This window comes from Urocitellus parryii, chromosome 7 (genome assembly GCF_045843805.1).
Source record: "Urocitellus parryii isolate mUroPar1 chromosome 7, mUroPar1.hap1, whole genome shotgun sequence".
NCBI lineage: Eukaryota > Metazoa > Chordata > Mammalia > Rodentia > Sciuridae > Urocitellus > Urocitellus parryii.
In genome coordinates, this window is record NC_135537.1 from 127,260,873 (window position 1) to 127,287,523 (window position 26,651).

Here is a 26,651-nt window from a genome sequence, read left to right on the forward strand (position 1 = left end):
TTTTCTTTAGGGAAGTCAATAGATTTATGTGAGTCACTTCCATGAAGGTTTTTTAAAAAATAGGCTGACCACCTCTTTCACAATATTGTATCAAAAGAAACTTAAAGAACATAAAAGATTCAATCTATCAATGTGTTAAAGAGAAATCCTAAGTCAATAAGACTATAAAATCAGTGATCTCATTAATCAGTAATTTAAGCTAGCAGATGATATCATGCCAGACCTCAGGGACACACTTAAGAGTAGGTAGATTTCCTGTCATATTCAGCAAGACTGTCAAAACTATCAAACCCAATTTATGAGTATTGTGGGCATATGTGATGATCCACCCATTCTCTCAGTCCACAGGAAGTTTTGTGGAGAGCATGTTCTTCCCCCAACCAAATAAAAATATGCAGTACCCACCTCATTAGAGCTACATCTAGTCAAGAGGGTTTGCCCATGACCTAGGAATGCATGTTTGGCTCTCCCTCCATTATGCAGTAGAAACACGCATGGAACTTCACACCACATCCAGTTATCCCTTCAGTGAAAACAAACGAGCTGGAAATATCCATGGTAAGTCTTCCAGAAAAGGTACAGAAGTGTTTATATTTATTCTAAATCCCCCAGGCCTCCCTCACTGGTCTATCACCACTGCCTAATCTAAGAATTCACTTTCTACTTCATGTGTAGACTTTCAGACTTTAAAAGAATCTATCACCAGTCTTTCTAAAATCCAGACCTTGGCTAGGAATTTTCTCTCTTAATATCCATCACTCACTGCTTCCAATCATAGTGTCAGATCCAAAATTCATTTAAGACTCCTTAATGGCTCTAAGCACTAACAAATCAATTAGTCCTAAACTCCTCATGTTGAGCCATACTGTTGGACCAATTTTACAGGCAGGAGAGTGAGCAGGGACCTGGCTTTAAATTCTGTGATGAATGATGCAACAGCCAAGCTGGAGAAACAGTCTCAGAAGCCCTGAATCCCCATCCCCTATCAAATGCCTAAAAAGAACCCTAGATCATCCTCCGTCAAATTATTTATAGGTGTCAAGAAATATTTCTAATTATATCCATTCACAGCCACAGACAGTGAATATTGTGCAAACAGATTGCCAAAAAAGGTTTTGCCAAGTAGGTTCCCAACTAGGACAGCTGAGGTAGCTGCTGTGTTTGCAAAACGGCCTCTATAAAAGTGGAGCTGAGATGCCTCTGTCCTGTCCTTCCTCAAAATTCTTAAAGGTATGTATATGTGAAAGAACATGGTTAATTTTACATTCCTGATATTGATTTTTCATTTAAGGGAAAAGACTACTATTTCCCAATCCAAATTTTTCTTTACATATCTCTAAGGATGACATTGCGCACAATATAGTTACTGAGTTTTGTGATTAAACACAAACAAACAAACAAAAAAACAACAACAAAAAAAAAACAATCCTGCATTCTCTGTTTTTTCTTTCAACAGTAGTTGTCTGCTTTGAACCTGCCACCTTCTTCATCTGGTAACATAAGAGGTAAGAGGAATTTATTATTATACTCTAAAGGACAAAGGGATCTTTATATTGCTACATCTTAATGAGTTACCATTTAACTTCCTAGATTAGAATTGGATATAGGACACAAGAGCAGTTGCTCTTGAAAATGACCTCTCATAAAATTTTGACTTTTCAGGCCATTAGTCCAAACAAAATTTAATTAAACTGCTCTTTTACATTTTGTTGGAACTTTATAAAGAATGAAACCATCATATGTACTATTTAATGTGAATTACTACTCCCATTTAACCAATTATACAGGTCACATGGTAAAATAAAAAATGTGTCAACTTGCAGTCAAAAATCTCGAGGTGCCAATCCAGGCTTTTCTAGTTGCCTGGGCTCAAGCCAGTTATCTTTTATGTATCTTCCAACACGGTGTATTGCAGTGGAATTAACAATGAACTCAGGTTTAGGAGAACAGCTCTTATGTCTCATCATTGCCACTTACCACCTCTGTGACACTGAATGACTCTTCACCTTTCTGAGCTTTAGTTTCCTCATCAGTAAAATGAAGAGGTTGAATTCTGCTAAGGTCCTTCCAATTCTTGCTCTATATGATCCCAATCAGTGGTATTAAGGATCCCTGTACAGAATGACAACATCTAATGATCTTCCCAAATATTCAAGTTGAGACATGTACTTTTAGTATTATGTTAAGAATATAAATAATGATGAAAACCTAGTATGCATTTAACAATGATTTTAAATGAGTTTCTATTTAATATAATAGCCATATTCATTTAAAAATTTTAAAACATGTTGATGTGAAATCATTGCTTGCTTAAATTTAAGGCAGTTGTAACTGTGTGGATTCAAGGATTCCCTACAACAAACATGAGGCTCCTTGGGGGCTTGTGACCACAACTGATCTAAGATATGAGATAGAAAGATTACATCTTCCCTCTGTTTCATAGATAGACTGTACCACAGTAATTTCTGGATGGTATTATATTATAAATTCAAAATTATTTAATGTAAAAACAAACACAGACACTTGATGTAATAGAATAACATTTCTCCTCTGAAGAAAAAAAAAATCAAATGTTCTAGTATCTGTCCCCTGGAAATACATTTAAATTTCACTGAGTCACCTGGAGACTTTGTAGAAATGATTGATTTTTGAGACAGAGTTTGTGGCAAATTCCATATCTAACATTCTAAGTCGAGAGGAAGTTTAATGTTGATGACACAGAAGACTAAGCCTCTTTCTGCAAAGCCTACAGAAGGTTGAGGGTGTTATTGTTGTTATCATTGTTGACATTGGCAACCAATGCACATCTCCCTATAAACCATCTCCTCTTCCACTTAACAGAGGTCCCTTTCTTTGAATCTAGTCAGAACAAAGTGATTTATTTTATATTCTCATAATTTATTAGTGGGGAAAAATTAAGTTCATTCTGACTTGAAACTGTATACTGGCTATCAATTTCTAAAAGATTTATTTTGTTTTTTTAAAAAAGAGAGGGAAAGAGACAAATATGTAACCTAAAGTAATAAGAATTAGATTTAAAGAAACTGATATGCTAAAATCTAGTGAAAAACTAAAAAAAAAAAAAAATGGAAAATACACAACCACTGTAAAATTTTAGTAAAAATTTACATGCTGTTTTTCTCCAAGAACATTTTAAAGTTACTTTCACACAAAATAAAAGCTGATAAAAGAGGCTTAATTTTGATTTAAGACAAAATCATCTATTGGATTTTTAGCTTTTATTGGACTTATTTTTCCCTTTACATACCTAATACCTGTCAGCTAACCATCAGAATATTTATGTTTAGTAGGTATCTTAAACCTGGACTTAAGTCCTGAAAGAAAAGATGAACATTTTAACATCCAAATTTAACTTTTACATTTAAGTTTAGTAATTTGGGGAAGGAGGAAAGTATGCCTAAATCTTTGAGCTTTTAAAATAACTTCATTTAGATGATGATACCACTTCTCTGTATCATCACAATGTTAAAAAGAAAAAAAAAAAGAGTGGTTGAAAAAAGGAAAGGAAAAAGAGCAAGTAGAAAAGAAAAGATTCCGAACACACAGGGACATAACAAATGCTGCTGGTTGAATATCAACCCTACATATTTCTCAACTAAGGTTCACATACAGAGGAAAGAAGGGAGGCTTAAAATGTTATTGTCACAAAAATTAAGCCGCCAACATAGGGCTTTCACCTCCATGAGTTGATCTCAGCACCTTGACAGAGTAGACAGCAGTAATCTCAAAGGCAGAGGCCAGGAAAATAAGCGTGGAAATGCAGCATGTTAAAGTGCACTTAGCTCCCACTCCGGCCCTCAGTAGTCACCTCATTCTGTTTTTTCCTCCAGGTGCACCTAGCCCTGAGCTGCCATCAATAACCTGCAGCCATGAGTGCCGACGCTGAGATGGCCATTTTTGGGGAGGCTGCTCCTTACCTCCGAAAGTCTGAAAAGGAGCGCATTGAAGCCCAGAACAAGCCTTTCGATGCCAAGACATCAGTCTTTGTGGTGGACGCTAAGGAGTCCTTTGTAAAAGCAACAGTGCAGAGCAGGGAAGGGGGGAAGGTGACAGCAAAGACCGAAGCTGGAGCTGTGAGTAAAACATCTGCAGTTGATTAGACTGTTTGAACTACGCCTTATTTGGGGTTAGGTTAGCTGACCATTATTTTCTCATCTGGTTTCTCTTGTTTTACTGGGTAGACTGTAACAGTGAAAGATGACCAAGTCTTTCCCATGAACCCTCCCAAATATGACAAGATAGAGGACATGGCCATGATGACCCACCTGCACGAGCCTGCTGTGCTGTACAACCTCAAAGAGCGTTATGCAGCCTGGATGATCTACGTGAGTGTCCCCTGTGACATCATTCTCACCAACTCCACATACTTGATGTGTTTGTTGATTCAAATTGAGGACTTCATTTTCAGATTTTGCCATTCTATTGCAATATTCTCTTAAGACCACTCATTTGGTTAGTGTAAATTCTGATTGATTTGAAATTGTACGTGCTGGGAAGCCATCTGCTCAACTGCATTAGTTGGAAAACTAAAGCAATCTGTGCAATAGCAATGACAGAGAGAAGCAACAAATGAACCCAAACCATTAAGCTTCTTGAGAACCAACCCAGTTCTTAGGTCTCTCTCCCCTAGCCCTTAAGGAGTATTTCCAATGTACAATCATGAGGTAATTGCTGACTAAGCAGCCCTATCCTTTCCCACAGACCTACTCAGGCCTCTTCTGTGTCACTGTCAACCCCTACAAGTGGCTGCCAGTGTATAACCCTGAGGTGGTGGCTGCCTACAGAGGCAAAAAGCGCCAGGAGGCCCCGCCCCACATCTTCTCCATCTCTGACAACGCCTATCAGTTCATGCTGACTGGTGAGTGAATCCATCACAATTCTATAGGTATTGGAAAATACGTGTGAACTGTTAACAAAGAAAATATCTGGACAATACTTTAAGAATAAAACATTCAATACAAACATGATAATATCAATAACAACAGTGGTAAAAATGGATTTAGAATAATATGCACTGGTTTCAAAAATATAGAAAAAAATGCTTATATTTCTACACTGAAATCCAAATTAACTAAAACTAATTATAGATCAAAATTAACCAAATGGAGGTATTAGCTCTGCCTTTTAATTATAGGTAATACACTCTCTCTTCTAAAAAGTAAGCTTTGAAGTTTCATAGTGACAAGTTATCACAAGCATTATAAGAAAATGTGGATTAGACATTAATGTGAAGAGAATTTTAAACTATGAACCAGGTGACTGAATGGCACATGAAATAGTTATTCATCTGACATTGGCTGATTATTCTGATGAATAAAATGGTGAAATAATGCATTCCAAACTATCACATTATGGCAATGGGAGTGTTAATGGATTAATGAACATATCTTTGCCACTTATTTTGAAAAGACTTGTAAAAGTAAAGCATACATTTATATAGTTCTTATTTTGCCAATGGAGAATTTTAAAAGGCAACTTGGAGTTTACAGGTACTGTGTTCATCTAGGTGGTAAGTGTGTTATTTTTTCTTGTTCGTTCATTAATTTTACACAATCTTTGGTTTCTCTTTCACAGATCGTGAAAATCAGTCAATCCTGATTACGTAAGTAGATATCATGCCTTTCTTTCTTTTGAGTTCTGATCTTTGTAGTGGTTATTACCACCTTACATTCTGATTTCCTTCTATTTGGTCTTGACAGTGGAGAATCTGGAGCAGGGAAGACTGTGAACACAAAACGTGTCATCCAGTACTTTGCAACAATTGCAGTTACTGGGGAGAAGAAGAAGGAGGAGGCACCTACTGGCAAAATGCAGGTGGGTATGATAATCATCTGAGAAAGAAAGAAAGAACAAACAGGTTTTAAAAGATGTGATCATAGTACTCCAAAACCACAGTGATAAACTGTATTGGATACCAGAATTTGGAAAATAAATCTTGAATGGGCTTGTGAGAATGAGATGAACAAAGCAATGAATCAGCAGCTTAATTAGGCAAGAGTTCCTACAAACATTTAGTAGGAGCAAAAGATGGGCCTGAGAGACACAGAAATCAAGGCCACATCATTGGAACATCTCATTCCTGGATTTGTCATCCATTCTACTCTCTTTACAAAACCTTACCTCAAATTTCAGAATGCTATGAAGGGGCAAGGTGAAAGGGAAGGAGGTCAAAGGGAAGTTATTTTAGTACATTGCATCTCAGCTTTCCTAAATTTCTTTATCCATCTTATTCATCTTTCTTAAGGGGACCCTTGAAGATCAAATCATCAGTGCCAACCCCCTACTGGAGGCCTTTGGCAATGCCAAGACCGTGAGGAATGACAACTCCTCTCGCTTTGTAAGTTTTTTGATCTTCCTTTTCCTTGTGAGAATCGGCACTGGCATTCTATACCTGCAGTGTCGATATTTCTTTCATTTATTTGGTCCATGGCTAACAAAAAGTTTCTGCCTTTTAATCAGTGCTCCTTTGCCTTCTTAAGGGTAAATTTATCAGGATCCATTTTGGTGCCACAGGCAAACTGGCTTCTGCAGATATTGAAACATGTAAGTCAATAAATACTATTGATTGAGAATCTTTGAGGGGTGGGTGTGGAAACTCTTTTTATGTAAGTTGTGTAAAATTTTCAATGCTTAATTTTTCACTGTGGCTCTTTATTTTAAATTTGCTTAATCTGACTTTCCAGATCTGCTAGAGAAGTCCCGAGTCACTTTCCAGCTGAAGGCTGAAAGAAGCTATCACATATTCTATCAAATTATGTCCAATAAGAAACCAGAGCTTATTGGTAAGGCACATCTTGATTTATTTCTACCAAAGAAGAATAACAGCTTGTCTATAACAACCCTTTGAAATGTTTTTGATGACCAAAGTAACTCTTTCTGTATATGGTTCTTTTCCCTGTGTTCAGAAATGTTGCTGATCACCACCAACCCATATGACTTCGCCTTTGTCAGTCAAGGTGAAATTACTGTGCCCAGTATTGATGACCAGGAAGAGTTGATGGCCACAGATGTAAGTAATTGGAAGAAAGTAGGAAAAAGCAAAGTAATATTCCAGTATATATCATTCTCCTTCCTATATTAGGGTGAAAAGCATTAGCAGAAAATCTATGACTAGGCAATACTACTATCTTTTAGGCTTTCTTGCCTCTTGAAGAAAATTACAGTATATTTCAATGTCCTTCCACACTTGTTAAAAAAGCTTTAAATGCCTGTGATAAACGTTAGTTCTTTGATACCCCTTACTTAATTGGTTTTTTTATTCTTTCTTATCATTTTTGGTCAATATTTCTACCACAACATTGTTGTTGTTTTTCTATTTTATACCAGATCCTTTACCCAAGAATCTGGGAAGGAGCTACAATATTTTCATGTTTTAAAATAACAAAACATGGAATTTCTAGTCACAGATGTAAACACAAAACTTTGGTTTGAATAAATGTCTGTGGCCTAACAGTACAGTCCCTTGCCTTCCCTATGTAGCATTAGAAAAAATGGTTGTCTATCTCAAAAATATTCTTTGGGGGACTCTTTGAGCCTTGCTATTTATTTTTGAAACTATAAATTCCTTCTTTCTCCACATCTTTTTTCTAAGGATTATTACTTTGGGGCTTATTTTCTTTACATATAAATTTTGTACATATTTTGTATTTTCCTTTGAATTTCTGGATAACTTTTGATTGCAACATTTTTAAACTTTAACATCCCAACACCCCCAAAATAAGGTTGACAGTTGCTTATGAAAATACCTTCTTTCAAAAAGTTTAAAATCTACTTGTGTGCCTTTATCTTATAAATGTCAGACTTTATTCCTTATCTATATACTTATTATTATGTTCATATGTCCAAAAGTGATATGGAGTTGAAAAATACCCACTAGTTTAGGAAGTTAAAAAAATGTAAGAGTCTTATTCTAGGACTTCTGGATGGTCCCTTTTCGTGCGTGTAAGGACATGAGAAAGTTACTTAGCCTCTCTGAACCTGGGTTATCGGTGTGCCCCATGGACATGCAATACTACTGAGCTAGAACTGGAAGACACTAATTCTGTGAAAGAGTCTTGGAAAATAAGAATGGTACATAAACATACTTTCCTCGACCTTCTCTAATCTCTGCCCACATTTATAAATCTTTGCAAAGCCTAGCATGGTAATCAAATGTGATAAGAAAAAAAATAATTCACTGGAATGAGAAACTTCTTTTCATAAATGTCTCTTCCCTGCATGAATAGTGAACAACCAGATTCATTTCACTGCCAAGCATCTCATGATCAGTTGAGCTATGACTTTATATCAGAGAGACATATGGAGAAATACTTGGCACAATTGTTGTTTTCATATCCTCTTTCCAATTGAATCATCCATGCCCATTAGGATGGGAAGATAGACAGTGATTGCATATTAGTTTAGGAAAATATAGGAGAAGAAGAAGTAAAAGAGATTTAGGAGCCTGGAGATGAGAAACAAGAACCAAAACCATAAGAAGCATGTGCCTGTGCAGCAAGGGCAGGCTGAAATAGATGGTGAATGCCCTGGTCTTGGCATCAGTGGTTATGGGTCTGAGTCTAGTTGAGTGAGTGTAGAGAAGTCATACAACATCCTTACAGTTCACATAACTCAAACAGAAAGACTGATATATGTCTGTTGGTGTTGCTATGTGGATCAAAGAGTTAAGAAAATGAGTGCCTTCTGAAGTATAGGCAAAGTGTTAGTGAAATACAAGTCAAGGCATAATGAAGAAAAAGTATGTAGGCAGATTCTCAGTGGCCTGAGTACATCAGCATAGTGATAATTGGAAGGTGAGTAAATTCAACTCTTCCAACAGAGCGCTGTGGACATCCTGGGTTTCACTAATGATGAAAAGGTGGCCATTTACAAGCTCACTGGGGCTGTGATGCACTATGGGAACATGAAATTCAAGCAAAAGCAAAGGGAAGAGCAAGCTGAGCCAGATGGCACTGAAGGTACCACTGCTGTGGATAGCTTTCATTTGAAAGTACACATGTCAGGAGCTTTGCAGAGACAGAGTCCATTTTTTTACTTTCTTTGACCTATCTCATGAGAGGCAAAATTATATGGAAAGGGAAATGACACAGTGTCTGATGTTTGTAATTTCTGTCCAAAATTCATTCTTCACTGACTTTTTAAAAGTTTTTTAATTTTTTATTTGTTTCTTTTAGATATACATGACAAAAGAGTATATTTTGACATATCATACATACACAAAGTATAATTTCCCATTCTTGTGGTTGAACCTGTTGTGGAGCTACACTGGTCGTGTATTCATGTATGAACATTGGAAAGTAATGTCCAATTCATTCCTGTCCCTTCACTCCCCTTTGTGCAAACCAATGAAATTCTACTCTTCCCTCCCAACTGGTCTAATTGTGTGTTCGAATCCATACAGAGGATTCATTGACTTTTTGTAAACTACTTGGTTAAAAGATGTTTTATTTAGTGAATAATGTTTGCCCACATGCACTGGGGGAAAAATTGAGATCTGAATTTCCTTGTCACTACTAGGTTAGGTTTTTAAAATTATTTCTATGTGTGATATAATTTTGCCATATTTTAAATATTACATAGATTATCTGATTCCTCAAGCTCCAATGTATTCTTACAAAAATAACAAATGAACATGAACAGTGGGAATGCTTTTGAAACCATATAAATGAATAGATTTCACGACATTTGCACAAATTACTATCTAAGCAAAATTCTTTTTTTTTTCCCCCATCATCATCCTTCAATTCTTAAATTGTGTAAGCCATGTTTGGTTTCACCATCTTCACTTTGTTCATGCAGTTGCTGACAAAGCAGCCTATCTCCAGAGTCTGAACTCTGCTGACCTGCTCAAAGCCCTCTGCTACCCCAGAGTCAAGGTTGGCAATGAATATGTCACCAAAGGCCAGACTGTGCAGCAGGTAAATATGATTTCACTTGAACCACAGGAGACTCAAGAATTCATTATTGTGTCCAGTTCAAAAAACTAACATCACAACTCTTCTTGAAGGTATACAACGCAGTGGGTGCTCTGGCCAAAGCTATCTATGAGAAGATGTTCTTGTGGATGGTCACCCGCATCAACCAGCAACTGGACACCAAGCAGCCCAGACAATATTTCATTGGGGTCTTGGACATTGCTGGCTTTGAGATTTTTGATGTGAGTAGTGAATTGACAAAAATCACCAAATGCAAATCAGTAATAATTTGACCAATCTTATTAAAGAATTCAAAATTATAAATGTATTTTACAAAAAGTACAAACTATAATTCTTGCTGAAAAGAGTCTTTGAAGAAATGTGAATTTAAGTAAATAGGTAAGACTAGAAAAATAATTCTATTCTTTCACATCTAGAAGTCTTGAAATATGGTCCATGAAGGGTTAAAATATTCAAAATCTATCCTGGACCAAATCAGAGGAGTATAAAAATACTTTTTAAAATTATTCAAAGGGAGTAGCATCCCCATGTAACAGCATTTTGCCTAGTATGCATGATTTCATGTAGTCACTTGGAAAGTGTCTGAGGAGTCAATTCTTTGTTAAGAAAATAATACTTTAAGAAAATAATATGAAGGTTTATAATGTAATTGACCAAAATACTTTAAATTCAGAAGAAAATATTAGTAACTACACTGTAGATACAAATACTTAAGTTATGATTAATTTCCTATATTTATCCCTTCCTATAGTTCAACACCTTGGAGCAGCTGTGCATCAACTTCACCAATGAGAAACTGCAACAGTTCTTCAACCACCACATGTTTGTGCTGGAGCAGGAGGAGTACAAGAAGGAAGGCATCGAGTGGGAGTTCATTGATTTTGGGATGGACCTGGCTGCCTGTATTGAGCTTATCGAGAAGGTTGGCATGACCTTTTAAGTTTTCAAAACAAGAAAAACAAATTGCCCACCTACCTATGTTTAATTACAATCCCAATTCTCAAAGAACAAGCAATGCTGTTCCCATGACACAGTTGTGCAGTCTTAACAGTTATGAGATGTGAGACAAGTGATTCATTATTAATCAATAAAGAACAGTAGTTTATAGAAAAATGACAATAATACACACAGGTTCACATTTAAAACTCTATAAACTTCTTCTCCTTCACTTTTATTCCTACATGATTTTATAATTATAGGAGAAAGGAATAAAATTACAGTTAGTCCTCTGAGTACTGTAATTAACACTGGTGTACCCACGACAGTGTATTATGCTTATATTATCCCTCATGTATAATAAGGCAAGATATATCAAGATTTCTTAAGCCAGGTGCAGTGGTGCATGTCTGTAATTCCAATTGCTCAGGAGGCTGAGGCAGGAAGATCGAAAGTTCAAAGTCAAAGCCTCAGCAGCTTGGTGAGCCCCTGAGCAACTCAGTGAGACCCTATCTCTAAATAAAATATAGAAAAGGACTTGGGATGTGACTCAGTGGTTAAATGCCCTTGGGTTCAATCCCAGTACAAAAAAATATATATATATCAAATGTCAGATAATTAGCCCTTCAACTGTTGAAGTCATCAATTTACTCTCTACTCAAAATGACTACTGAATAAACACCAGACTTCTAAACGACCTCACCTAGAAATAAGCTCTGAATTACAAATTATTAAGTGGGTATAACAATAGTTATATCAGATTTGGATATATTAAAACTTATTGAGCAAAAAAAAATTATCAAGCAATTTTTAAACACTGTCAAAACAATTGAGTTCATCATTTAGCTCCACTGATACCAATGAAGTACATGTGTGAACTCTACCCTAAGCAGTGTAAAGGAAGAAAAAAAATGAAATTGCTCTCCAGGAAACCTTCAAATACTCAGTTCAAAATTCACAGAAATGTGAAAAAGAAGCATATAAAAGCAGACTAGAACTGCACAGTTAAAAAAAATGTTAATTTAGTGACATAAAATCTCCATTATTCATGAGAACTGTACAGAAAGGCACTTATTTTCTTCTCTAGTATTTGAGTTTCTGCCTCATCAAAATGGTTTTTGGGAAATAATTTGTGAATTTGTGATATCATCAAAGTTGAATTACTTTCAGTCTTTCATATCAAATTTACTACTGAAAAGCGTCAAACTGCTTAGAAAGCAAAACCAAATTACCATTACTTAACTCCATTGTGGTAGAGGACATAGTTTAAAGTACATAATTTTAATGATACAAAACAAGATGCATTTTTCTCGTCATTAGTTCATTTTTAGTCATCGACATAATCTTTTCTCTTTATACATTTGTCATGTCTAGATTTGGGGTAAAGGAAGTTCCACTGCCAGTAGAAAAGAAAGTATGAAATAAGAATTATTTTAAAATGATACTTGTAGAATTTAATTTTATATACTTAACATGAAGTTTGCCAAATGGCACATATAAGATTTTTTTTAACTCATTCTTTCTAGTAAATATATTTACCTTACATCCTTTGACACATAATGATTGTTACACATTTTGGCAATTGAGAAGCATCATTAAAATAGGATCATGCCTATTTAACATGTCATTCCAAGTCTTTGAAACATTATATTTTTAGGTTTCCACCAACTGCATTAACTGCTGGAACACAATTTTCTCTCGGGGACTCATCATTAACATCCTTTTTTTTTTTTTTTCTATTGTTAGCCCATGGGCATCTTCTCCATCCTAGAAGAGGAGTGCATGTTCCCCAAGGCAACAGACACCTCCTTCAAGAACAAGCTTTATGAACAGCATCTTGGAAAATGCAACAACTTCCAGAAGCCCAAGCCTGCCAAGGGCAAGGCCGAGGCCCACTTCTCGCTGGTGCACTATGCAGGCACTGTGGACTATAACATTATTGGCTGGCTGGACAAGAACAAGGACCCCCTGAATGAGACTGTGGTCGGGCTGTACCAGAAGTCTGGACTGAAGACTTTGGCTTTCCTCTTTTCTGGGGGACAGGGTGCTGAAGCAGGTAATTTTTTTAATATTATATGTTCTAAGAGTCACAAAATAGAAACACACCATTTCAGAACACTTAGGAAAATCTAACATGAAAATACTGGCCAATATGGGTCTAATGAAAGGAAGAATATTTAATAACTGTAGTTCATAGTTAAGACTTGCAGAACTCACATTAGCACTATGGATCATTTAGTCTACAGCCTCATTTTATCAATGGGAAAACAGAGACACAGATAGGTTAAGTGACTTGCTCAGAATTATACAACTCACTTTTACCACTTTTACAGTAATGTTCCTTCAAGGATCCAGCTAAATTGGAGATAAGGAAATCCTTTGTCAGTCCTAGCACTTGGGGAATTAAGGTTTTGTTCTCTTAAGTACCACAAGACCAGATGTGCAAGTAACAACATGTAAGCACAGGCAAATAGAAAATAAGACTTCCCTGCAGATAAGCAGAGGCTCACCAACAGACAACTTGCCTGTCCTGGGGGAATGTGTGCATTAACAAGGCCTTCCTATTCTGTCTCCTGGCTACATCCTTCTGGAACAGGCATTGCTGATTTAGAGTCAGGGAGTCCCATACCCTTTACATATCTAACTTTTTAACTCACATCTTTTTTTTTTTTCCCTGAGTGCCTATAATGTGAGTCAATGATTGTATCTTCTTAGTCTACAATTAAAGGAGGAGAGACATGGAAATAAAAGGAATAAGTGCAAATTTAAATTCCATAGGGGATTTTGGCAATGTAATGTCTGTGGATTGTACTTCAAAGACTATTGAAAATAATTTTTTATTTTATTTTTCAGAGGGTGGCGGTGGTGGAAAGAAAGGTGGCAAGAAGAAGGGTTCTTCTTTCCAGACAGTGTCAGCTCTTTTCAGGGTACAGTATAACTATGAATTCCAGAGTAATACTAATATTAAAAAATTAAATTATTATAACAGGAACTTCTAAAAAGTTATCTTAGGTAAAAATGAAAAAAGTAGTGGTGTATTAAAGAAAAAAATCTGAGAAATACCTCAGGAAAATTTTAACAAAAAGAAGACATATTGTGTATCTCTTCACATCAAACATTTTAATAAATGAGTCACTTTCCCTAAGCCCCAAATCTAAGAGATCTGGTATTAAAAAATTTCATATGAAATCAAACATTCTCCTAAAAGCATCCATTATATTCAATTACACCTGCTCCATATGATCAAAGTCTCCATATAAATTTTGTCTGTCCAGCAGTGCTTGAGAAAAACTGAAACTGACTGATTTTGTATAATCAGGAATTTCCTATGTATATTCCATATGGATGATCATTCTTGGTGATCATGATTAATTAGAAACAGCTTATTAGAATGTGAAATGGAGGTTAAATGAATTACAGAGCATTGACCAGGGACTCTCATATAGATTCATCTATAATTACTTTAAAAATTTTCATATGGTTTTATAGGAGAATTTAAATAAGCTGATGACCAATCTCAGGAGCACTCACCCCCACTTTGTACGGTGCATCATCCCCAATGAAACCAAAACTCCTGGTAAGACACTTCTGATATCAAAACAAGACTCCAATGTGAATTCTATTTAGACTATTATATTGAAAATATACCCTTTCTTAGGTGCCATGGAGCATGAACTTGTCCTGCACCAGCTGAGGTGTAATGGTGTGCTGGAAGGCATCCGCATCTGTAGGAAAGGATTCCCAAGCAGAATCATTTATGCAGACTTCAAACAGAGGTTTGTGTCTCATCTTCTCAAGTGTTGCATGAAGAAATGTTTGGTTTTTAAATGACATTTTATTCTCCAAAACTTAATCTATCCATGTTTTCAATACTACCTACTGAGTGTTTTTTTTTAAATGAAGAAAAACCACCTTTTTATATTGCTTTTATTTTGACAGATACAAAGTTCTAAATGCAAGTGCTATCCCAGAGGGTCAGTTCATTGACAGCAAGAAGGCTTCTGAGAAACTTCTAGGGTCTATTGACATCGATCACACCCAGTACAAATTCGGTCATACCAAGGTACCACCCAACCCAAATTTCTATCATAATTTCATCACTTTTGGACTTTCTCAGGAGTGAAAACCAAATATTTAACTTTTCCTTGGCAAGGTTTTCTTTAAAGCTGGCCTGCTGGGGACTCTAGAGGAGATGCGAGATGAAAAGCTGGCTGAGCTCATCACACGCACCCAAGCCATCTGTAGAGGGTTCCTGATGAGGGTGGAGTTCAGAAAGATGATGGAGAGGAGGTGAGGGACAAAGCAAAAGTTTCTTCCTTTTCCACACCTTATAACTGAATTCAGTGAAGTCACTACTTTTGCTGATGCTGACTTTCCACATTCTTCTCCATTTTCATCTGTTTTTTCTTTTCAACAGAGAATCCATCTTCTGCATCCAGTACAATGTCCGTGCTTTCATGAATGTCAAGCACTGGCCATGGATGAAGCTATATTTCAAGATCAAGCCCCTCCTCAAGAGTGCAGAGACAGAGAAGGAGATGGCCAACATGAAGGAAGAATTTGAGAAGACTAAGGAAGAGCTGGCAAAGTCAGAGGCAAAACGGAAAGAACTGGAAGAGAAAATGGTAGCTCTGATGCAAGAGAAAAATGACTTACAACTCCAAGTTCAATCTGTGAGTATTATGCATTGCACAGTTCAGCCATATCTGACTAAGTATAAGAGTTTGTTTTCTATTTGGGGGTAGGGAGTACCAGGAATTGAATTCAGGGGCACTAGACCATTGAGCCACATCCTCAGCCCTGTTTTGTATTTTATTTAGAGACAGTCTCACTGAGTTGCTTAGCGCCTTGCTTTTGCTGAGGCTGGCTTTGAACTTGATATCCTCCTGCCTCAGCCTCCTAAGCCACCAGGATGACAGGCGTGTGCCACCATGCCCAACAAGAATTTTTTTCCTTAAAAATGAAAAGGTTTCCATTGAAACATTTGTTATGATTGCTCATCCTTTAAAAATATTAAGACTCGGACTGAAAGAAGCAATAGATGCAAAGCCATATGTGCTACATATGTTCATATGTGCACTTATACATAATTTGGTTACCAGTCCTAAAATATCCCTAGACATGTTCCTTTCTTTATGAGTTTAATCTCTTAGTTTATATCATTCTCTACTTAGCAAATATTTTTGTGCATAAAATATAAGTTACATTGTTTCTTCTAGGCAGAAAAAAAAAAAAGACTGGGTTAACACCTCACCCTTAAATGTGAAAAAATAATCCTGGAATGAATAAGTGACTTTTCCAAAAATAGCAATTTTTGTAGACTTTTTTTAATTAAAGGGATAGTTTTCCTGATTTGACCTTCCACACATATATTTGCAAGAAATGTGTGACTATTAACCAGTAGACTGGTTAAAACAATGTTACAATATTTTGTCTACTAATTTTTTTAAAGTTGGCAATTTTATTGGCATATCTGTTGACAAAATTGGTAGTCACTGAAGTTTCTACCTTTTAATAAATTGTTGTGTGTTTGTAGATACAGCTTAGACAAATGAAAATGTTTAATTTCTTCCTTTAGGAAGCAGATGGCTTGGCTGATGCAGAGGAAAGATGTGATCAGTTGATTAAAACCAAAATCCAGCTTGAAGCCAAAATCAAAGAGCTAACTGAGAGAGCTGAGGATGAGGAAGAGATCAATGCTGAGCTGACCGCCAAGAAGAGGAAACTGGAAGATGAATGCTCAGAACTGAAGAAAGACATTGATGACCTTGAGCTGACACTAGCCAAGGTTGAAAAGGAGAAGCATGCCACAGAGAACAAGGTACAAATTGTTATCTATTTTAGAGTACTTACAAGCATTAACTTGTTACTGATGTATTTTAATTGAAAGTTTAATTTTAAAATTATTGAGTATGAAAGAAAAACATGATTATGTCTTCTCTTTAGTCTTCACCACCTCTATCATATTTGCCTTTGCCTTTATCTCCTATTGTATTAAGCCACATAAGCCTAGGTTAAACTTCTGGTTTCTATTTTCCTTGTCAGGCTAACATTGTCCTAAGACACTACCATCCTTTTCAAGACAACAGATTGTCATTAGCATTCCTATTACCTGTTCAAATCTATAGGTGAAAAACCTCACAGAAGAGATGGCAGGCCTGGATGAAAACATTGCTAAGCTGACCAAGGAGAAGAAGGCCCTCCAAGAGGCCCACCAGCAGACCCTGGATGACCTGCAGGCAGAGGAGGACAAAGTCAACACCCTGACCAAAGCTAAAACCAAGCTTGAACAGCAAGTGGATGATGTAAGTGTGAAAATAAAATATTTCCCCTTCAGATGAATAAAATAAACAACTATGACATGCAACCATCAGTGATGTCCATAGCCTTTAACTGCTGGTTTGTAAATAAAATTCTCAAGATATTTGTTTGATCTTTTAGAATTTTCTTGAGTATCAGGCCAGTGGCATGGGTTAAGTGCTAACAAACTTAATAATACCATTATGAATTTAGCTTGAAGGATCTCTGGAACAAGAAAAGAAACTTCGCATGGACTTAGAAAGAGCCAAGAGAAAATTGGAGGGTGACCTAAAACTGGCCCAAGAATCCACAATGGATATAGAAAATGATAAACAGCAACTTGATGAGAAACTCAAAAAGTAAGTTTAGTTCAGCAATTAACCTGCTCAATGTATATCAATACATATGAAATGTATGTTTAAAAGGTCTCCAAAACATTAATTTATGGCATGTAGAAAAAAAGGAATAATGGCATCTTTGATTTTTTTTTAATTAAATGAAAATGGCACATTATAGATATGTAAAACTGTCCTACTTCCTCAACACTAGTGGTATAAAGAAGTTTAATTATACATGGAAAAATAAAGATTGGTAAGAGAATTGCCTACAAGCTAATGTGCTACTCTTCTACTAGGAAAGAGTTTGAAATGAGCAATCTGCAAAGCAAGATTGAAGATGAACAGGCACTTGGTATGCAGCTGCAGAAGAAGATCAAGGAGTTACAGGTAAGTACATGATCTCCATCACTTTAATTCAACAAGAAAAATAAATGACTGACACAAGAAAATGAGTTTGTATTTTTCACCATTTCCAGGCCCGCATTGAGGAGCTGGAGGAGGAAATTGAGGCAGAGCGGGCTTCCAGGGCCAAAGCAGAGAAGCAGCGCTCTGACCTCTCTCGGGAACTGGAGGAGATCAGTGAGAGGCTGGAAGAAGCTGGAGGAGCCACTTCAGCCCAGATTGAGATGAATAAGAAGCGGGAGGCTGAATTCCAGAAAATGCGCAGGGACCTAGAGGAGGCCACCCTGCAGCATGAAGCCACTGCGGCTGCTCTTCGTAAGAAGCATGCAGACAGTGTGGCTGAACTTGGGGAGCAGATTGACAACCTGCAGCGGGTCAAGCAGAAGCTGGAGAAAGAGAAGAGTGAGCTGAAGATGGAGATCGATGACCTTGCTGGAAACATGGAAACTGTCTCCAAAGCCAAGGTCTTTCTTAATTTGTTACCTTTTAAATCTTTATTTGCAATAATTCAAAATGGCTGACTTTACATCTGTGTATATGTAGTCAATTTGCACAAATATTAGATGTTACCTGAATTTCAGTTTTTTTCTTAATAGATATCATAGTATTAAACTGAATCACTTTAGTTTCATATCTTATTTGTAGAAATCACTTTAAACTTTGTAGCTATTATCAAGAAAGATGCAATTACAAAAAAGACATCTAAAAGTTATATTCTACATGATGTAGGATATAAATGATGTTCATGCTTTCCAAAAGAAAATAATCTAATTTTGACAATCATATGTTCATTTGTTTAACCAAAATTATGTTCACCTACTGTTTCTTCTAAGCCCCTGCCTCACAAGATTCTAATAGAAAAGTAAATACAATTCAGCCCCTTTCCACAGTAGTTTGGATCTTCAAATCCCAGCTTTCTAAGTAGAAATGTATTGTCTTATTTTCTATTTCCCACCACAGGGGAACCTTGAGAAAATGTGCCGCACCCTGGAAGACCAGCTTAGTGAGGTGAAAACGAAGGAAGAGGAGCAGCAACGCTTAATAAATGAGTTGTCAGCCCAGAAGGCACGTTTACACACAGAATCAGGTCAGTAAATGGGTATCCTTGGCTCTGGGAGAGATATAAAATGAAAGCAAGCCTCCATCCCTGAAACACAAATCATGCTTTGAATGATGGACACCCATTTGCTATTTCATCCATTTACTCCTTCACCTTTTTACCAAGAATTGATAAAACACGGAGGTTCTAAGCTATAACTGGAGAAAAAAATTAAGTTCCCTGGGTTCAGGAGATTTTTGTTGCCTCAGCATTACTCAAAAATCTCACATACTAAAATGTCAAAGAAAGCTCATACATCTTAGAGGAATCAAGAAATCACCTTCTCAATATCACTAAAATTAAGTCTTGAGGTTTTGTTTGTTTGTTTTTTTTCATCATATGAAATAAAAAGGTTCACGTGTTATTCCATTCTTTAAATTATTCTTCGCCTCGACAACAAAGCCAAATCACTCATGTTGTCTTCCACAGGTGAGTTTTCACGACAGCTAGACGAGAAAGACGCTTTGGTTTCTCAGCTATCCCGAGGCAAACAAGCATTTACACAACAGATTGAGGAATTAAAGAGGCAGCTAGAAGAGGAAACGAAGGTGAGAATTCTCGACTTGCTTTTTTTCAATCACTTGAACTGTACAACATGACACACGCATAAAACGTAAACTTATACTATACATTTTTTGCTCGGTCTAGGCCAAGAATGCCCTTGCCCATGCCCTTCAGTCAGCCCGCCATGACTGCGACCTGCTTCGGGAACAATATGAGGAGGAGCAGGAAGCCAAAGCTGAGCTTCAAAGGGCTATGTCCAAGGCCAACAGTGAGGTTTCCCAGTGGAGGACCAAATATGAGACAGATGCCATCCAACGCACAGAGGAGCTGGAGGAGGCCAAGTAAGGGGTTTTTGGTGAGGGCAGCAAAAAGAAATGAAAGTAAAAATAGTGAAAAAAAATCAAAGAGAATATTTCAGGCATGCAGCTAGGTGAAGAATTTTATTATTGGGAGGTATATTCTACCACATCCTCCTCCTTATAGCCTGGTATATGGCCCCACCTCCCCTCAGGCTTCTGTTACAAAGCATATTACATTTCTTTCCACCAAAATGGGTTGTTATTAGCTTACTCTGTATAAATTTAATTTCCTTTAAAATAAGAAAAATGCAGATTATCTAGCAAATTATTATGAATATTATAATTAATAATGGTCAGATTTTCCTTAGCTAGAGTGTTGAATGTTCAGAACAAGATTATCATAACCACCAGTGTGGAAGGACTTATTCATGAATTACATATACTGTTTGTGGAATAAAACTCATGGAAGGGAAAAATCATCATACTCTTAGTGAAGGAAGCCTTCCTACATTTCATTTATCTCACAGTAGTTAGAATTAAACCAAATGAGAGGGTCTGGCACACACTTTCAGAGAAAGCATTCTAGATAAGAATGTACATGATTAGAAGAGGTCATGAATTGGGGGAGCTGGTAAAGGGAGCAGTAAATATGACTTTGAAGGCTATTTGAGAAAAGTATTAATGGAAGAATACTTATTTTCTGGCATCATCAAATCCAGAAAATTACTGATTAATCACACTACTTTGAACATGTCACTCTGGATCAGTTTCCTTATCTGTACAGTAAAGAGGACCATACTAGAAACTGTCTAAAAATTCTAGTCAATGCTAACATTCTTTGATGAATGTTACCATTTCTTCCTTATCCTCACATTTTTCACACTGCTTACTCAGCTTAAGTGCTGATTCATATCCTCTCTGTCTCTCAAAATGGCTTAATAAATATGTGTAACAGCTGAGATGACGAACCCAGGAGAGAAAAGAGTTCTAGGAGAGATAAAATGGGTACTAAGAAGCTACTTGAGAAAACTTAACAACTTGTGGTCATAGGGGTAAAAAAATGTTGGAGAAAATATGCTTTCCTAGTCAACATATTTATAGTTTCTTGTGGTCACTTTGATTCTTCTCTTGGTTACTCACATGGACCATTTTTTCAGGAAGAAGCTGGCTCAGCGTCTCCAGGATGCTGAGGAACATGTGGAGGCTGTGAATTCCAAATGTGCTTCCCTGGAGAAGACAAAGCAGCGACTCCAGAATGAAGTGGAAGACCTCATGATTGATGTAGAAAGATCCAATGCTGCCTGTGCAGCTCTCGATAAGAAGCAAAAGAACTTTGACAAGGTGGCTCATCATTCCCAAGGGGACATCAGCATAATTCTTGTTTTCAGAAGCTAACTATTGATGCACTTCTAGGTTCTGGCAGAATGGAAACAGAAATATGAGGAAACTCTGGCTGAACTTGAGGCCTCCCAGAAGGAGTCCCGTTCTCTCAGTACGGAGCTGTTCAAGGTGAAGAACGCCTACGAGGAATCTCTGGATCAACTTGAAACACTAAAGAGGGAAAATAAGAACTTGCAACGTGAGTCATTGTAATCATTCTATTTCAAATATGGGAGAGATCTTCTCAGTTTTTCCTTCTCCTGAACTGAATTTTGCTCTTTTATTATTGAACTACAGAGGAGATTTCTGACCTGACTGAGCAGATTGCAGAGGGTGGAAAACATATCCATGAACTGGAAAAAATAAAGAAACAAATTGATCAAGAGAAGAGTGAATTGCAGGCTGCCCTAGAGGAAGCAGAGGTATATTTCATTTGCTCACCTATGTATTATAAATACATTGAAAAATAATACAACTGAGATCTATTATGTTTCAAGTCTTGAGAGGATAATGCATATAATTCAATGAAAAATGCTGAATAATACCTTGGTAATTAAAAAAGACTAATTGTCAAAATTAAGATTTATGGAAGTTTGTAAAGTTTTTTTAGATGTCTCCTTGGAGAGATCATCATAATATGGGGTAAGAAAAAAAGCTCTTTAGTTAACCTAAATGTTATTCTTCTTAAGGCCTCTCTGGAGCATGAAGAAGGCAAAATTCTTCGAATTCAACTTGAGTTAAATCAGGTGAAATCTGAGATTGACCGAAAAATTGCTGAAAAAGATGAAGAAATTGATCAGCTAAAGAGAAACCATCTCAGAGTCGTGGAGTCAATGCAGAGCACGTTGGATGCTGAGATCCGGAGCAGAAATGATGCACTGAGGATCAAGAAGAAGATGGAGGGAGACCTCAACGAGATGGAAATCCAGCTGAACCATGCCAACCGCCAGGCTACTGAGGCAATAAGGAATCTTAGGAACACACAAGGCATACTTAAGGTACATTGGGGTAAACACACCTGGGGTCATACAATCTGGTGCCATTAGAAAACTCCAATTTTAATAGCTTATGAGGATTATGGGTAATACATCACCTAAAGGATATGGTAATCAATTAAACTTTCTAGTCACATCACTGGAAAAAAAAACTACTTTTTGTCTGAAAGGCCCAGGACAGTTTGCTTTGTTATTTGCAGAGAAGACAAAGTGGTGAGGGTTGGGAGACAGAGAGAGTGATGAGAGAGTTTAGCCACATGCTAGTGCATTTATCTGGACTTTGCTTATTTAATATATAAAATAACACAATTAGACTAGCTGATCTTTAAGGTTACTTTTCTGATTCCAAATTTTGTAGATTTACCATGGTGCTTTTTATGATTCAGGATTGAAAATAATATGTCTTTTGAGTGCTACCTTAGGCTTCCAAGAATTTGTCATTAAAGGTTCTTGTAGATTGTTCCTATCTAATAATGCTCTAAGTTATTAAGATCTACGTATATTCATGACCCTAAATTTGTATCCACTTTAATTGGAACATGACTAAGAGTCTTTTTTTTCTTTCTGTATAGGATACTCAGCTACATTTGGATGATGCCATCAGAGGGCAAGATGACCTTAAAGAACAACTGGCAATGGTTGAGCGCAGAGCTAACCTGATGCAGGCTGAGATTGAAGAGCTCAGGGCATCCCTGGAGCAGACTGAGAGGAGCAGGAGAGTGGCAGAGCAAGAACTTCTGGATGCTAGTGAGCGTGTGCAACTTCTGCACACTCAGGTGAGGTTCAGGACTATTGTTTAGCAGACATGCTTCCAAAGCTAAAGACAATTTGAGAGGATAAGTTTGTTTATGAAATAGGGAATTATCTTGGCATGGATCCATTCCTGAATTTCTAGTACTGAGATCTAGCTGGTTTACAAGAATTTTCATAGATTGGCATATTCATGTTGACTTGAAATATTCCAGAGTTTTAAACTTATATAATTAAACACAGGTGCCAATCTATGAACAGTGTTGGTGATCATCTTGTCTTTTACAACTCTAATCTGTAAACAAATAGGCACACAAAGTAAAGACTAAACTATCAGATATTATCTGTGTATTACATATGCACATAAGGTTAATCTCATGGGATATAAAAAGAAGTTCTTGAGTTCAAATTCATGGCAGTCATCATTCCTGCTAGTTAGCATTGGTTGTTGATAGTGGATTTATTAAATAAATGGTGGTATATCCTCACAATGGCAAATATGTAGTAATTATAGAACACATTTATTGCAATGGAAAGAGGTTCGTAATATAATAAGTGAAAGAGCAACTTCAAAGTGATATGGACACATGATCTTCTTTTGTTAAAAATATACAGAAAATATTCAAGAGGATTAACAAAAGTGTTATGAATGGTTATCTCTTGTTAGTGAGAGTACAATAATTATTTTTCATCTCTTTTTGGCTAATTTTTATGTTCTCTTTTTTACAATAAACATATTATTTACTTATGAAGTTGCAGTATGTAGAAAGTCATTACAGAAAAGTTAAAACTGCATTCTATTTTTTTAAGAGAGAGAGAGAGAGAGAATTTTTTGATATTTATTTTTTTAGTTTTTGGCGGACACAACATCCTTGTTTGTATGTGGTAGCTGAGGATCAAACCCGGGCCGCAAGCATGCCAGGCGAGTGCGCTACTGCCTGAGCCACATCCCCAGCCCAAAAAAACTGCATTCTAAAAATAACTTTAAAGTCAAGTTAATAGGCAACATTTTTCTTACTCATTATGAGTACCTTGAATTGATTGGATATTTCAAATACTATCAATTTTCCAAAACAAAAGAGATTCTTGATTCAATTTCTGTACCAATAATAATGCTATTTATGCACTTGTGATATGGAGCTAACAATATGAATGGCTAAAAATTAATAACTCATTTTTCATCAGCTGTGTGGTGTAAATACTACATAGCACATTAAATTTGGAGGGTTTAACTTTATGTTTACAGACAGCCACTGATAACAGTTAAATATGTTTGGTATTAGAAAAAACTTTTACCTAGAATAAGTCAGGATAAGTTTTATGAACAGAGATACAGGTAGATAGAAGGAAAAGCAAAAACTTAGACTTCTAATTTTTTTTATTCTGAATATTTCTGATGTTTAGCAACTTATGTCTGTGTATGCTAGTTCAAACAATAATGTAAGTGGTATCATATAAGTTAATGTGATTTTCCTCTTATTAATTTGCTACAGAACACCAGCCTAATCAACACCAAAAAGAAGCTGGAGACAGACATTTCCCAAATCCAGGGAGAAATGGAGGACATTGTCCAGGAAGCCCGCAATGCAGAAGAGAAGGCCAAGAAGGCCATCACTGATGTGAGTAGCAGGCATAGTTCTCCATTAATTTAGCAGTATGACTGTCTACAGCATTAGTTTTCTTGATTTTTTTGGTTTATTTGCTAACCAGGCCGCCATGATGGCTGAGGAGCTGAAGAAGGAACAGGACACCAGCGCCCACCTGGAGCGGATGAAGAAGAACATGGAGCAGACAGTGAAGGACCTGCAGCACCGCCTGGATGAGGCTGAGCAGCTGGCATTGAAGGGTGGCAAGAAGCAGATCCAGAAACTGGAGGCCAGGGTGGGTGTCCACACGTTCATTTGATTCCCAATCTGTTCATGTGGCTAGTTACAGCCAAACTGTTAAGTGCCTTTGTTCTCTTCCAGGTGAGGGAACTTGAAAATGAAGTTGAAAACGAACAGAAGCGCAATGTTGAGGCTGTCAAGGGTCTTCGAAAACATGAGAGGAGAGTGAAAGAACTCACCTACCAGGTGACTGGCCTTTTCATATTTTCCAGGGCTATGGCTTTCAAGAAAAAATTTTAAAAATAAGATGTGTTCAAATAATGGCACTATCTATTTACTAACTCTTTCAGACTGAGGAGGACCGAAAGAATGTTCTCAGGCTGCAGGACTTGGTGGACAAATTACAAACTAAAGTTAAAGCTTACAAGAGACAAGCTGAAGAGGCTGTGAGTATCTCCACAGTGAAAGAGAAAGGTTTAGGGGTGTAGCTCGTGCCTTAAAGTCTCTAGAACTTGAGGAGCTTTCTTTATGGCAAAGAACACAAAATTGGGAATGCAAAATTTGGTAGAAAAATAAGTATTAATTTAAAATGAAGTTGGGTGCAGTGGTGCATGTCTGTAATCCCAGCAATTCAGGAGGCTTAGGCAGGAGGACTGCAAGTTCAAAACCAGCTTCAACAATTTAGTGAGATCCTAAGCAATTTAGAAAGACCCTAAATAAAAATAAAATAAAATATAAAAATAAAAAGATCTGAGGATGTCACAATGGAAAAGCACCCCTGAGTTAAACCCCTAGCACCAAAAGTAAATAGATAAAATGAGAAAAACTTGACACAAATTACTATAGCTTTGGAGTTTCTGGTTCATTTCTTCTGAGACCAACAAATTTCCCTTCCTATCCAAATTCCAGCATTCATATGCAAATAAGGATCTGAATTGTAAGCCTTATTTAAAGTCATGATAAATCCATCTAGGGAATTTTTTTTTCTTTTCAATTTGTCTTATCTTGTTAATTCTGAAATCTTCCTTAATTTCTCTGCACCCACACCACTACACCTATTTTTCAAAATTTTGTTTTACAGAATCAAGATTCAATCGGATTCCCCCACTATTTTGATCTCTCTGTTGTCATTGTAGCATTTTACTTTGCCAGGGAGAGTCAAATGAAAGACAGTGAAGAGGGGGGTTGTAAGCACAATTATGTATATAGGCAAGTTTTCATGATGCCCTGTCCTCATATAAGTGTGTCATAAATATCAGAACTTTTTGTGTTTGCATTAATGAAGCAAACCCTGTAGCTGCTTTTAGTAACAAAGCAGTAACAATCAGCAAATGTCAAACTTTCTTGTTCTCTCAAATGCAATTCTATTGACAGGAGGAACAATCCAATGTCAACCTTGCCAAATTCCGCAAGATCCAGCACGAGCTGGAGGAGGCTGAGGAACGGGCTGACATTGCAGAGTCCCAGGTCAACAAACTAAGGGTGAAAAGCCGGGAAGTTCACACAAAAGTCATAAGTGAAGAGTAATTCATTCTACTGCTAAAAGGTGACCAAAGAAAATGCACAAAATGTGACATTCTTTGTCACTGTTCTGTATATCAGTGAAATAAAATCTGCAGAGAATTTTGCAAATCTAAACATGCATTTGTCTGTTAATTATAAGGTTTACAATGTTATTAAAACGAATTCATTTATTCAACATTTGTTGAGATACTACTATGCACAGAGATGAAAAAATTATTATGGGCAGTGACCCAACTTTAATAGAAGACCAATGACTTAAAGTACTCTGAGGGTATGCCAGAGTGATACATGTACCCTTAATTCATTCAACCAATCTTATAGAGTATCAAGTTATGTTTCTGG

General features: G+C 36.7%; 1 protein-coding gene across 1 annotated transcript; it reads left to right on the forward strand.

The window, feature by feature from the left end:
• The first annotated feature begins 1,195 nt into the window (after positions 1–1,195).
• On the forward strand, positions 1,196–26,423 carry LOC113183988 (myosin-4). Its single transcript, XM_026390551.2, has 40 exons — positions 1,196–1,230; positions 1,457–1,505; positions 3,852–4,094; positions 4,203–4,346; positions 4,723–4,879; positions 5,596–5,623; positions 5,721–5,835; positions 6,266–6,358; positions 6,501–6,564; positions 6,705–6,803; positions 6,927–7,030; positions 8,840–8,978; positions 9,820–9,938; positions 10,028–10,177; positions 10,708–10,878; positions 12,639–12,948; positions 13,746–13,819; positions 14,382–14,469; positions 14,551–14,668; positions 14,832–14,955; positions 15,046–15,182; positions 15,310–15,565; positions 16,471–16,713; positions 17,021–17,197; positions 17,406–17,551; positions 17,827–17,917; positions 18,007–18,396; positions 18,893–19,019; positions 19,461–19,579; positions 19,680–19,876; positions 20,992–21,175; positions 21,248–21,413; positions 21,512–21,636; positions 21,904–22,212; positions 22,782–22,985; positions 24,453–24,578; positions 24,670–24,840; positions 24,927–25,031; positions 25,136–25,231; positions 26,160–26,423. Exons 3-40 carry the CDS (start codon positions 3,891–3,893, stop codon positions 26,310–26,312), a joined length of 5,823 nt encoding a protein of 1,940 aa, XP_026246336.2. The 5' UTR covers positions 1,196–1,230; positions 1,457–1,505; positions 3,852–3,890; the 3' UTR covers positions 26,313–26,423.
• Positions 26,424–26,651: the final 228 nt, after the last annotated feature.

Excerpts from the sequence above, each read along its gene's own strand:
- LOC113183988 (XM_026390551.2), top strand. The coding sequence starts at position 3,891 with ATGAGTGCCGACGCTGAGATGGCCATTTTTGGGGAGGCTGCTCCTTAC. Across the intron at positions 5,624-5,720 it reads AATCAGTCAATCCTGATTAC|TGGAGAATCTGGAGCAGGGA; the intron begins GTAAGTAGATAT and ends TGGTCTTGACAG. Across the intron at positions 6,565-6,704 it reads TTCTGCAGATATTGAAACAT|ATCTGCTAGAGAAGTCCCGA; the intron begins GTAAGTCAATAA and ends CTGACTTTCCAG.